Here is a 12616-nt window from a genome sequence, read left to right as displayed (position 1 = left end):
ACCCAGGGATCAAACTCACATTTCTTGCATTGGCAGGCATTACCACTAAGCCACCAGGGAAGCCCATACATATGCATTGCAAAATGATTACAACAGCTGAGTTAATTAACTATTATTCTGCTTGCAGAGAAGAAAATTAGAGAGTCATAATTTTCATCTCCCACATCTATCTCTATTAAGTATGTAAAATATTGTAATATTATATACATTGTAATTAACTAGTATTTCTGACTAGGACTCCTGGACAGCAAGATACATGTCTTATTTATGATTCGAACACTGACATTAGTTTCTACCACATAACAGCTTCGCTGAAAACATTTACTAAATGACTCTCCTGCCTACAAGCCCAGGCCCCTCTATCCCCTACAACCATATCATCTCCAAATAAATAAGCTCCAATTTCCCTTTAATTCATAATTCATTTTTGTCTAAACCTCCACTGCTGTCTTCCCATAGGCATTCATGCTCGGGGCCACCCCTAGATCTGAGTCAATGCCCTGCTCCCTATCTTCTCAGTCTGCTTAGCCTTAAGGGCAAGAGTCTGCTCCCGCCTCCAAAACAGCCATCTGAGTCATGCTGAGTCATACTGAGGCTTAGGGTGTGTGGCCAGATGTTCTCAGCCCCGCATGTTGACTGCTATCTGTGTTCCCAGGAGGAGGCTTACAGGACAGATGACAAAAAAGGAGAAGTACACTGCCTGACTGTAACTCCACTCGAGACAGCATCAGGAGGAAAGAGGGATACTGAGGCAGAATGTGACACATCCTGGAATATGTTCCCTTTGGATTTAAAGTGCATTTCTGGTTGTCCCATAGATGCCATTGAATGATCAGTCATTGTTCATCACATATTCGTCTTGCAGGTAGTCTCCCGCAGCCAGAAGAAGAAAAAGAGAAAAAAAAAAAAAAAAGAAAGAAAACCTTAGAAGTACATGCATATGAATTTTTCATTTACAAAATAAATCAAATGTGATCAGAGGAATTTAAAGCATGAAACCTTTGCTAGAGAAGTCCTGATTCTTTCTCATGTACTGTATAACCCAGGACAGAGCCCTTATAAACTGTTGCCTCCAGTATATAAAGATGTGGCAGGGCTGGATGACTAAATAATTTTTCCAGATCTCACCTTTTTAAATTTTCATAAATTTTTCTTATGGTTGCACTAGGATCTTCTTTGCTGCCTGGGGGTTTTCTCTGTTGCAGTGAGTGGGGCTACTCTTCATTGCAGTGTGTGGGCTTCTCACTGCAGTGTCCTCTCTTGGTGGAGCGCATACTCTAGGTACACGGGTTTCAGTAGCAGCAGCGTGCAGGCTCAGTAGTAGCAGTGTGTGGGCTTTGTTAGTTGCGGTGTAGGCTCAGTAGCGTGTAGGCTCAGTAGCTGCGGAGCACAGGCTTAGTTACTTTGTAGCATGTGGAATCTTCCCAGACCAGGGATCAAACCCATGTCCTCTGCATTGGAAGATGAATTCTTATCCACTGTATCACCAGGGGAGTCCTAGGTCTCACGTTTTTAAGATTCCACATACTGCACATCCACTTTGCTGGGTTCTGTGGTTATGGACTGAGATATGAGGATGAAAGAAGGGGGCATGAAACAGGAACAGGAAAACATTGTTCACTATTTTAGGGCACCCCCTAATCTGCTAACATGACATGCTGGGCAGATCTGACTGGGGATGACACCAGGCAACGCTCGACTTAAGGAACCATCTCAGGCCCATCTTGGCGCTACTGCCTCACAGGAAAATGTCTTACCTTCTAGGCCCCTGATCAGTACCCAAGAAGTGCTGTCATTCTCCATGTCACTTTGGCTAAAAGTTGAATGTGTGAACATGCTCCAGAGATACTTTCTGAGTTTCCTACCTACCCAGCCACCATCTTCATTTTATTTTAATTTTGGCTGCTCTAGTCCTTCACTGATGCATGTAGGCTTTCTCTAGTAGTGGCAAGCGAGGGCTACTTTCCAGTCGTGGTGCTTAGGCTTCTCACTGTGATTTCTCTTGCTGTGGAGCACAGACTCTAGGGTACATAGACTTCAGCAGCTGCGGTGCTTAGGCTCAGCAGTTGTGGCTCACAGGCTTAATTGCTCAGTGGCATGGAATCTTCCTGGATTTATCAGGGATTGAACCTGTATCCCTTACATTGGCAGGTGCTTTCTTAACCACAGGACCACCAGGGAAGCACCACTATCCTCATTTTAAAGCAAGAATTCTGAGGCAGTTAGTGTGATGAACAAAGGAATTGACAAAACTCAATGTAAAGACTCTTCTCGTCCAGCTTTCACATGCTCCCACACAGATACTCACATTCAGAAATTAGCAAGTACAAGAGCATGTGCAGGCATGCACGTGCATACGCATACAAACACTCACAAATTCCACATCCTGTTTGAAAATCCACTTGGTGTCACTTTAAATATTTATTCACAGGTTGGCCCCTTGCTACCACCTCCCTGGTGTAAGGCAGTATAATCTCCACCTGGATGCTTACTGCACACTCCTAACTGATCTTTCTTCTACCATTGTTCCTGACAGTGGCTTCCCAATATGGCAGCCAAAGCACAATGGTAAAAATGCAAATCGTGTATGGTAATCTCTTTGTCTAAAGTTCCCTGATAGTTTCCTGCATCATTCATAATAAAGCCTAATTTCCTAAAGTAACAATTGCTAATATTTATATTGTCACCTACAGACATCCTTGGTGGCTCAGTGGTAAAGAATCTACCTTCAGTGCATGAGTCACAGGAGACTCAGGTACGATCCCTGGGTCGGGAAGATCCCTGGAGGAGGGCATGGCAACCCACTCCAGTATTCTTGCCTAGAGAATCCCGTGGACAGAGGAGCCTGCCGAGCTACGGTCCATAGGGTCGCAGAGTAGGATGAGACTGAAGTGACTTAGCACACATGCATGCATGTTGGCACCAATACATATAAATCAGAGAAGGCAATGGCACCCCTACTCCAGTACTCTTGCCTGGAAAATCCACGGACGGAGGAGCCTGGTAGGCTGCAGTCCATGGGGTCGCTAAGAGTCGGATACGACTGAGCGACTTCAGTTTCACTTTTTACTTTCATGCATTGGAGAAGGAAATGGCAACCCACTCCAGTGTTCTTGCCTGGAGAATACCAGGGACGGGGGAGCCTGGTGGGCTGCCGTCTTCGCACAGAGTCAGACACGACTGAAGCGACTTAGCAGCAGCAGCAGCAGCATACATATAAATGGGCTTCCCTGATGGCTTTAGTGGCAAAGAACACACCTGCCAATGCAGGAGACACATGTTTGGTCTCTGGCTTGGGAAGATCCCCTGGAGGAGGGCATGGCCACCCACTCCAGTATTCTTGTCTGGAGAATCTCATGGGCAGAGGAGCTTGGCAAGCTACAGTTCAGGTTGCAAAGAGTCAGACACAGCTGAAGCAACTTAGCATGCATGAATGCATACATATGCAACCACCACTACATGCATACCAAGACGTCAGTGGAGTAATGCCAAAATAGTTAATGCCAACCAGCACTATTTAGACCTCAGCAAACAGGACCTTTGATCGAATTAGTTTCAGAATGTGGCCCATTTGTTTGTAGGTTGAGGTTGACTCTTGAACACTTATTCTGGTCAGAATAAAAGGCACACAAACCTAAAAATAAAAATCAATGTACTTATGTATTAATTTACATTGGGATTTATAACTTGAATTTTCATGTCTTTGTGAGTAATACATGCTTTCCTTATATCAATCAAGTAAAAGTAGAGGAAGCAAACTGTTACAAGGCAAGTAGCTGGATTCAGTCATGCCAAGGAAAAGCATCTTGACAGGAAGTTCAGACTTATTCATCCATTTCATGGGAAAGATAGATATGGACTAAACATAAATATTAGGTGAGGTTCAACATTTCTAGATTCTAAGCCGACAGAGCAATCTTTTTTTTCCTATACTTCCCTTTTTGGTCAGTTCTCTAATAATTAACACACTTTTACACATCAGAACATCCCATAGATTATAGTTAAGAGTTTCTGGCCTGGGAAGCATTCTTTTTCTTTCAGGTGATTTTGCATTTGTCTTTGGTATTCAAATTAGTTTTCATAACTTTTTAAATTAAATTTATTTTAATTGCGATTAAAATTAGAGTGAATTTTCCCCCTGGCTTTCAAGGTCTTGCATGCTATCTAGTCACTGTAGCCTTGGTATTTTGAAGTACTCACATATTTATAATCATGCACACACACATATATTTTACACAGGGCATACTTACCAGGCGTTTCTGAACAGTTAACCATGCAAGACCCCCAAGCACAAACCCATAATCTCTTTCACTTATCTACTTGTATGGAAACGAAAGACAGAGTCTTTGAAAGCAGTAAGAGAAGCACCCTGGCTTTCGTTGTCTTTAGCTGGTCCTCTCTTTGCCACTCCCCTCTTTGTGTACTCCTGAGCCCTTATATATTTCACAGTTTCTGACCCACCCAGCTATCACCAGCCCAAGACCCCAGAAGGAGAAAAACACTGGATCTCCCTACCTCTGTTAATTGAAAACAAAACAAAATAAAATAAATGCCACCCGCCACAAGTCCCAGAAAACTTGTGAACACATAGAAGGAGAAGGAGATGGAGGAGGAGAATGAAATAAAAGAGAAGGAGAAGAAGGAGGAGAAGGAGAGGGGTAGAGGAAGAAAAAGAAGCAGGAGAAGAAAAGGAAGGGAAAGAAAAACAAAACAGGTGCAGGAAATAATTGGTGACACTAATGCATGAATGGGGCTAGAGTAGAGTGAGGGGCTACAGCAGCTTGTTGGTCTAGGGACCTACAAGTTTTCCTTTCCCTCACAAAAACCTCAGACTCAGTAAGACAGGAGTTGTGATAATTTGGTTTCAGAAAGAGCCCTTCTGGGGCTAGAAATAGCAAAGGTTGAAAGGGGCTTGGGGCTTCCCATATGGCACTAGAGGTAAAAGAACCCACCTTCAATGCAGGAGACTTAAAAGATATGCGTTCTGTCCCTGGGTTGGGAAGATTCCCCCAGAGGAGAGCATGGCAACTCATTCAAGTATTGTTGCCTGGAGAATCCCATGGACAGAGGAGCCTAGCAGGCTACATTCCATAGAGTCTCATAGACTCAGACAAGACTAAAGTGACTTAGCAAGGCACAGCACAGTATGGAAAGGGACTTGGGAGAAGAGCAATCACTACTGGCCCTCACTAGACCATATAATACACAGAATCCTAATTTCTCACAATTCCTCATAGTAGATGATCTTGTTAATGGGTGGGATATAACCATAATCATCACTGCTCCCATTTAAGCCCTGCTGTTTCAAAACCTCAAATCTATCCTGTTTCAGATATGTGTAGATTTCTTATTCAAGAGACATGCTGTGTTATAGATTCAGTACCAAGTATCTGAAATATTGAAGATAATATGACTAGGAATAAACTTTAGTCATTAATCTTTTAGAATTCAAAGTCACCAAGTCAAGGACTTCCCAATCTTAGGACACAGAATTCTAAACTTTATACCTAGAAGAATCCCATATGAATCAACTCTAGGTAGAAATTTAAATATTGATTTTATGTATGCTTCTGAGCTACTATCAATACATTTGAACAAAGCTGGAAAATTACTACTTGGCTAAAACCTTGAGTAATATCCATGAGATATGGACCAATGAGTTATGTTAGTGCAGTAGTGAGGAGGAAGATTAGCAAGTACTGGCTCCAATGAGGGCTTCCCTTGTGGGTCAGATGGTAAAGAATCTGCTTGCAATGCAGGAGACCAGGGTATGATTTCTGTGTTGGGAAGATCTCCTGAAGAGTGGGAATGGCTACCCACTCCATTATTCTTGCCTGGAGAATTACATGGACAGAGGAGCCTAGAAAGCTACAATTCATTGGCTCCAGTGATAGTCTCATTCCTTCTAACTATTCAGAGTTGCTTAGTTCATCAAATACATTAGGTAATAATATTTAAATTGGACATAAAAACCCTGGAATTTCTCAAAAATTTAATCATAAATGTAAATGAAGGCAATTTTTTATAAGGTCAAAAAAAAATCAGTGGAGCCAAGAAAGTAACATTATAAAATGGGAAAATGAGAAGTTTGTGGTTTTTCTAAGTTGTCAGATTCCAGCCTTTACCTTCAAAGTTCATTGTGTAGACAAGTGTGCAATAACTTGCTGGTTCTGGCTTTCCATTCCCTCTTCCTAGTGAAGTTTCCTCTTGCTTAAGTAACATACACAGGCATCTCTGGCTATGCCTTAGTCACAGTGCTCCCAGAGGTCCATCAAACCATCGATGCCTGTGCTGTCAGCCACCAACAAAGAGGAATCCCTCTAGGAATGGACCCAGCTGGGGTTCAGAGTCACCCTCAATCTTTGTGGGAGCTGATGCAGAGGTCTTGTGTTTAAAAAGCAGGAGTGTTGCCTGGCTAGTAGTTGGGCCTATTCTCTCCTTCATCACAATTATTACTATAACAGAAGATATACATTGGCCTGCTGCCTGGTAGCCATTAGAATTTCCAGCTACTGCTGCTGCTACTGCTGCTAAGTCGCTTCAGTCATGTCCGACTCTATGCAACCCCATAGACGGCAGTCCACCAGGCTTCCTGTTCCCTGGGATTCTCCAGGCAAGAACAATGGAGTGGGTTGCCATTTCCTTCTCCTATTGGTACCCAATTTATTCTAGGCTAATGCATCACTTAATAGGAATTTTGATCCTATGTATTTCTACTATAACAAGATAAATTCAGATTATAATGAAAGCAGACCAAGTTATAGCCTCTCTAATCAAGAATACTAAGCAGTTTTTTTGTATCTTCAGTGGCTTATAAACTGTGTTTATAATTTTCTAATTTTAAAATTGAAAATTAAAAAAAACACATCTGTGATGAAGAGTAACTTCTGCAGTATTTTTTTTCTTAGCTAATACTATGAACAAATATAATGGAATCAAATATCTATTTTTATCTATTAAAATTTATAATTTATATAATTCTCCGTACTAATAGCACCTAAAGATAATACATAATTTGACCTACAGGATTAGTATATATGTCATAGTTAGCTAGAAAGTTTTAATAAAATATTTTACTTTTCCTTGCTAAAAACCAGCATCTTATATTTCTTAGCATCCTGCAAAGAGTTTACCAAAGTACAAGTGCTATAAAATTCCTTAAGAGGCAAGAGCTAGTCTTTATCAAATTTTGGAATTTCTTTTAAAATGTTCTTTTTATTTAAATACCTTTAGAAATAACATTTTTATTTTATTAATTTTAATTTATAGCCAATAAATGAATAATCTTAGTTTTTTCTGACTATTTAATCTTTCTGATGTATCATGGATAATCACATCACTTATCTCTCTAAACTTTGGGTTTTTCTTCTGGGAGAAGGAGACAATTATGATGGTATTTCACAGGAGAAATAAGTGAAATATTTAAAAATGGGCAGCTGAGATAATTGAGCTTGTATGAACAAGCACCTAAGTAAAAATGAAACTCTATTCAGGCTACCTGACTTCAGAATCAGAATTCATCAACCTTGTACTAAGCTACAGACATGCTGTCTTTCAACCCTATAACCTTTCCTAGAACCTTTTTCAACAATGTTTAGTAATAAGAAGGCAAGAGATGGGCCCGATCCCTGGAGGGAAGCCAGGTCTGTTCCCCAAGACATTTCTAGAGAAGGATGTACCTGAAGTGGGTATGAGGGAGAAGAAGGCCCAACTCTACATTCTGAAATTAAGAGAAGACTGGTGTCCATACTCTGGAAGGAGAATGGGAAGTACTCATACTGTCCGCTGCAGGTGGGATTTGTTTCCCAAACTTTTAGTCTAATGGGGCCTGGTTCTTATTCCCTAGACTTTGACAATGTCTGATCCTCATACTCAAGGTCTAAGGAAAGAGTCACTGTCCTCATAATGTGTATCTATAGAAATTTGCCTTGGAAACCAAGACCCCTAAGTCTACTGATTAATATATCAAACATAATTCAAAAAGATACATGCGCCCTTATGCTTGAAGTAGCACTATTTACAATAGACAAGACATGTAAGCAATCTAAATGTCTATCAACAGATGAATGGATAAAGAAGATGTGTGTGCGCGCGTGTGTGTGTGTGTGTGTGTGTGTGTGTGTGTGTATTGTTGTTTATTCACTAAATTGTCCGATTCTTTTGCAGTCCCGGACTGTAGCTCGCCAGGCTCCTCTGTCCATGGGATTTCCCAGGCAAGAACACTAGCGTGGGTAGTCATCTCCTTCTTCAGGGGATCTTCCCGATGCACTCATGTCTCCTGCACTGGCAGGTGGATTCTTTACTACTGAGCCACCAGGAAAGCCCCCCAAAAGATGATACATATGAGCTTATATGCAAAACAGTAATAGACACATAGATATAATAAACTTATGGTTATCAAAGGAGAAAGGTGGGGGAGGGATAAATTAGAAGGTTGGGATTAGCATAAACACACTGCTGCTGCTGCTGCTGCTAAGTCACTTCAGTCATGTCCCACTCTGTGCGACCCCACAGACGGCAGCCCACCAGGCACCCTCACCCCTGTGATTCTCCAGGCAAGAACACTGGAGTGGGTTGCCATTTCCTTCTCCAATGCAGGAAAGTGAAGTGAAAGTGAAGTTGCTCAGTTGTGTCCAACTGTTAGTGATCCCATGGACTGCAGCCTACCAGGCTCCTCCATCCATGGAATTTTCCAAGCAAGAGTACTGGAGTGGGTTGCCATTGCCTTCTCTGAGCATAAACACACTACTATATATTAAATAGATAAACTTACTGTATAGCTCAGGGAACTATACTCAGTATTTTGTAATAGACTACAAGGGAAAACAATTTGAAAAAAAAAATATATATATAAACATTAAGTTTCATATATATGAATGAGTTCAATTCTGAGAGCATGTGTAAGTCCAATTTGTTCCTAGGTCCAACAAAGTAAGCCTAGTTACCCAACTAACGAAGCTTCCCTGCTGGCTCAAGCAGTAAAGAATTCACCTGCAATGCAGGAGATGCAGGAGACATGGGTTTAGTCCCTGGGTTCAGAAGATTCCTGGAGAAGGAAATGGCAACCCACTCCAGTATTCTTGCCTGGAAAATCTCATGGACAGAGGAACCTGGCAGCTTACAGTCCATAGGGTCACAAAGAGTTGGACATGACTGAGCATGCACTCAGTCAACTGACATAATCAGCTAATATAAGAAGACATATACTACAGTACATTACGTGTTTACACAAATAACATAAAAAACATATACAAAAAATTAAGAAAACATTTTTTATCTTAAAGTATACTATCTTGAAAACTATAGTAGTACAGCACAGCAGCTGGCATACAGGGGCTGGCATCACGTGAACAGGCAAGAAGAGTTACTGCCTGGAGGACGGAGAAGAGGTGGGAGATGGTAGAGCTGAGGATCATCAGCAATAGGAGATGGAGAGCAAGCTGCAATTTCACTCACACCTGAAGTCAATGGAACACAAATTCACATCTTTGAAAGTTTGCAACTTGAACATTCATATATAGGGGGCTTACTGTATAACTGAATCAATTTGCTGAACACCTGAAACTAAATATAGAACTATAGAAACTAAATATAGAACTATAGAAACTAAATATAGAAATGTAGAATTTGCTGAACACCTACAAACCAAATATAGAAAAACAGATGTTCTTATTCACACAAGGGCTATTTCTTCACAGTGTAGCCAGACGTTTCTTGTTCTTTCATTGGTCTTCTACTTCAGTGATAAAATATCTGCTCTCTTGAGCTCAAATTGTGTCATCCTAGATTATGTAGTCTAGCCCAGGGAGTCTTATTTTTCTTAAGTGGGGGGAGCAGGGAGCTAAGAAATATGTGTGAAGGTCACAGCTCAGGAAAACTGATCCACTAAAGGCTGATTTTTTGATTATACAATTATAGGCTGCTTCTCCTCCACCATTCCTTACCATATCAACAGGACTTCAGTATAATAACACTGGATTGCAGTTGAAAAAGTTGCATACTTTATTTCATGATGATGTGTTCTTAGGGAAGCCTACAGACAACAGGGACATCAGAATTCAAAACAAAACAAGGCACTAGAGAATTCTGAAGTCTCCATCACTGATGGCTTCAACAAACATTAAACATACTTCAACTCCTAGCCTCTCTTATCAATTCATGTTTTCCTCAGTGTGATCACAAGTCATGGTTTTAAATAATTTCAGACTTCTTATCTGCCTCGCTTATATAAATAAGTAGAGAAAATCAAGAAGAACACTCAGGGCAACGTCTCCAGAGTAGACAGTTTCCCTTGTTGTCACAGAAAAATGGACAGAGTTCCCTGGAAGCACAAGATGCAAGCTTATTCTGCCTGTTCTCTCTATGAAATAACCTTTGGATATTATAATTTGTGATAGAGCTCTTAGCTCTACTGTAGATCCCTTGCATTTCCATTCAGCTTCCTGAAGTAACCATATATGTGTGTGTTGTTTTGTTTTTTTCATCCTTGTAAAACTAAAATCCAGATCTTGTCTATAATCCACTCCTCAAGAGAGCTAGAACTGATTGAGTTTCTTGTCTACAGTAGGATTTTCTATCTTGAGCATGTTTTTGTCTTTGTCACCATCTCACTATCTTTAACCAATACTAAAATGGTTTGAATATAACTCCTTCCTTGTCTGGTGCTTAGCTGCACTCCATGGATCATTCTGGGTGAAGGACAATGGGAGAGATGGGTGCCATTGTGGAGGAAAACATGGGAAGAGCAGAGGGTAAAAATGGGGAATGAGTGGAAAATAGTGTTGAGGATGGAGGAGGACCTTACAAAGGAAGGATGTCTCAGGAACCAACATGTTATCACACACTCAATATACATCTTCTTTGCTGACCATCAGCTGACCTGACTCCACCCCTGAGGGACACAGCCTAATCTTGGCCAATGACTTCTAAGACAAGGGGGAGCAAGGAAGCAGAATTTCAGCAGTAAAGAATAAAAGGCCACAGCATCCAGCAGCAGCACAGACTTGCTTCTGATGCTTCTGTAATCACCTGTAAGTTCCAAAACTTGACATCATGGTGCATTTTACTGCCGAGAAGAAGGCTGCTATCACTAGCCTATAGGGCAAAGTGAATGTGGAAGAGGCTGGAGGCGAGGCTCTGAGCAGGTAGGAAGTGGACTTCATGGGGAGGATGGTGCTCAACACCACTGCTTCTCGGTTTCTGCTAACTGGCTTCCCAGGTATGGAGAAGGCACATCACTGGATCTCCATTCCTTTGTTGATGGTTTATGTCTCCATACTTCTTGGTAGTGGAACCCTTCTCTTTCTCACTAGGGATTACCATAACCTCCATGAGCCCATGTACTGTTTCTTAGCTATGTTGGCAGCCACCAACCTTGGAGTGACACTGACCATGATGCTCACAGTTTGGGGCATCCTGTGGTTGAACCATAGAGAGATTAGCCACAGGGCCTGCTTCTCCCAGGCCTACTTTATTCATACTCTTTCTATCATAGAGTCTGGTGTTTTGCTTGCCGTGGCCTACGATGGCTTCACTGCCATCTGCAACCCCTTGAGATATACTTCCATCCTGACCAACAGTGGGGTAATAAAGATTGGGATGGAGGTATTGACAAGGGCCGGTCCATCAATTACACCAATAATTCTTCTCCTTCCCTGGTTCCCCTATTGTTGATCCCACATACTCTCTCATGCTTTCTGTCTACACCAAGATGTCATCAATTTACCATGTGCCAATGTCATCTTCAATTGTCTCTATCCTGTTGTGGTTGTATTTGCGATGGTCTTGTTGGACTTCCTTGTCATCTTTTTCTCCTCCATTTTGATCCTCAAGACTGTCGTGGGCATTGCTTCTGGAGAAGGAAGGGCCAAGGACCTCAACGCATCTGCTGCATCCTGGTATTCTATGTCACTGTCGTTGGTCTGACATTTATTCATAGGTTTGGAAGACATGCTCCTCATATGGTCCACATCATGATGAGCCATATATACTTCCTTTTCCCACCTTTTATGAATCCTGTCACCTACAGCATTAAAACCAAGCAGATCCAGACTGGTATAATTCACTTTTACTCTCTGTTTCATTCTAGAGCATAACTTTGACTCATTGTTCTCTGAAGAATAATTCAGGGAACCTCGGCAAGCTGACAGCTTTGTTAATGGGAGCAACTAAACAAAACCAAGTTAATATAAACCAACCTCTCTGCTATTTAGAGGATCATAATCACACTGCCCATTTGTAGCTGAGTTGCATATTATATAATACATACATACTAAACATATATCTCAATTGTCCAACTGCTCTTTGCTGTTTTCCCAGATAACTCATTCTGTTGAGTGAACCTATGGCACCCAATATATGATTCTTGGATTTACAGTATGGGCCACCAGCATTTAAATCAAAGCTCATTGTTTTTCAATATGTTTTGCATGTATAGGCTTTGATATATTTAGAAAACTCACTCAACTCCAGACATGTATCCAGTATTTTTTCTTATGTGGAACTAGTTGCTGAAAATTTTTTTTTATGGAACTAGTTTCTAGAAAATTGCACTAAGTGAAGCAATGAGACTTACTCTCCTCAGTTTAAAATGACAACTCTAGGGAAAGTGTATCTA

At 41.2% G+C, this 12616-nt stretch overlaps 1 protein-coding gene across 1 annotated transcript; it reads left to right on the top strand.

The window, feature by feature from the left end:
- Window positions 1–11160: 11160 nt before the first annotated feature.
- LOC109569393 (olfactory receptor 51B6-like) lies at window positions 11161–12095 on the top strand. The gene is given in 2 exon segments (XM_019974740.2): window positions 11161–11878; window positions 11881–12095. Coding segments are annotated over 2 exon segments (933 nt in total).
- Window positions 12096–12616: the final 521 nt, after the last annotated feature.

This window comes from Bos indicus, chromosome 15 (assembly GCF_029378745.1).
Source record: "Bos indicus isolate NIAB-ARS_2022 breed Sahiwal x Tharparkar chromosome 15, NIAB-ARS_B.indTharparkar_mat_pri_1.0, whole genome shotgun sequence".
In the NCBI taxonomy this organism is placed as follows: Eukaryota; Metazoa; Chordata; class Mammalia; order Artiodactyla; family Bovidae; genus Bos; species Bos indicus.
The sequence above is the reverse complement of the archived record's forward strand: the minus strand, read 5'-3'. Positions and strand labels throughout refer to the sequence as shown.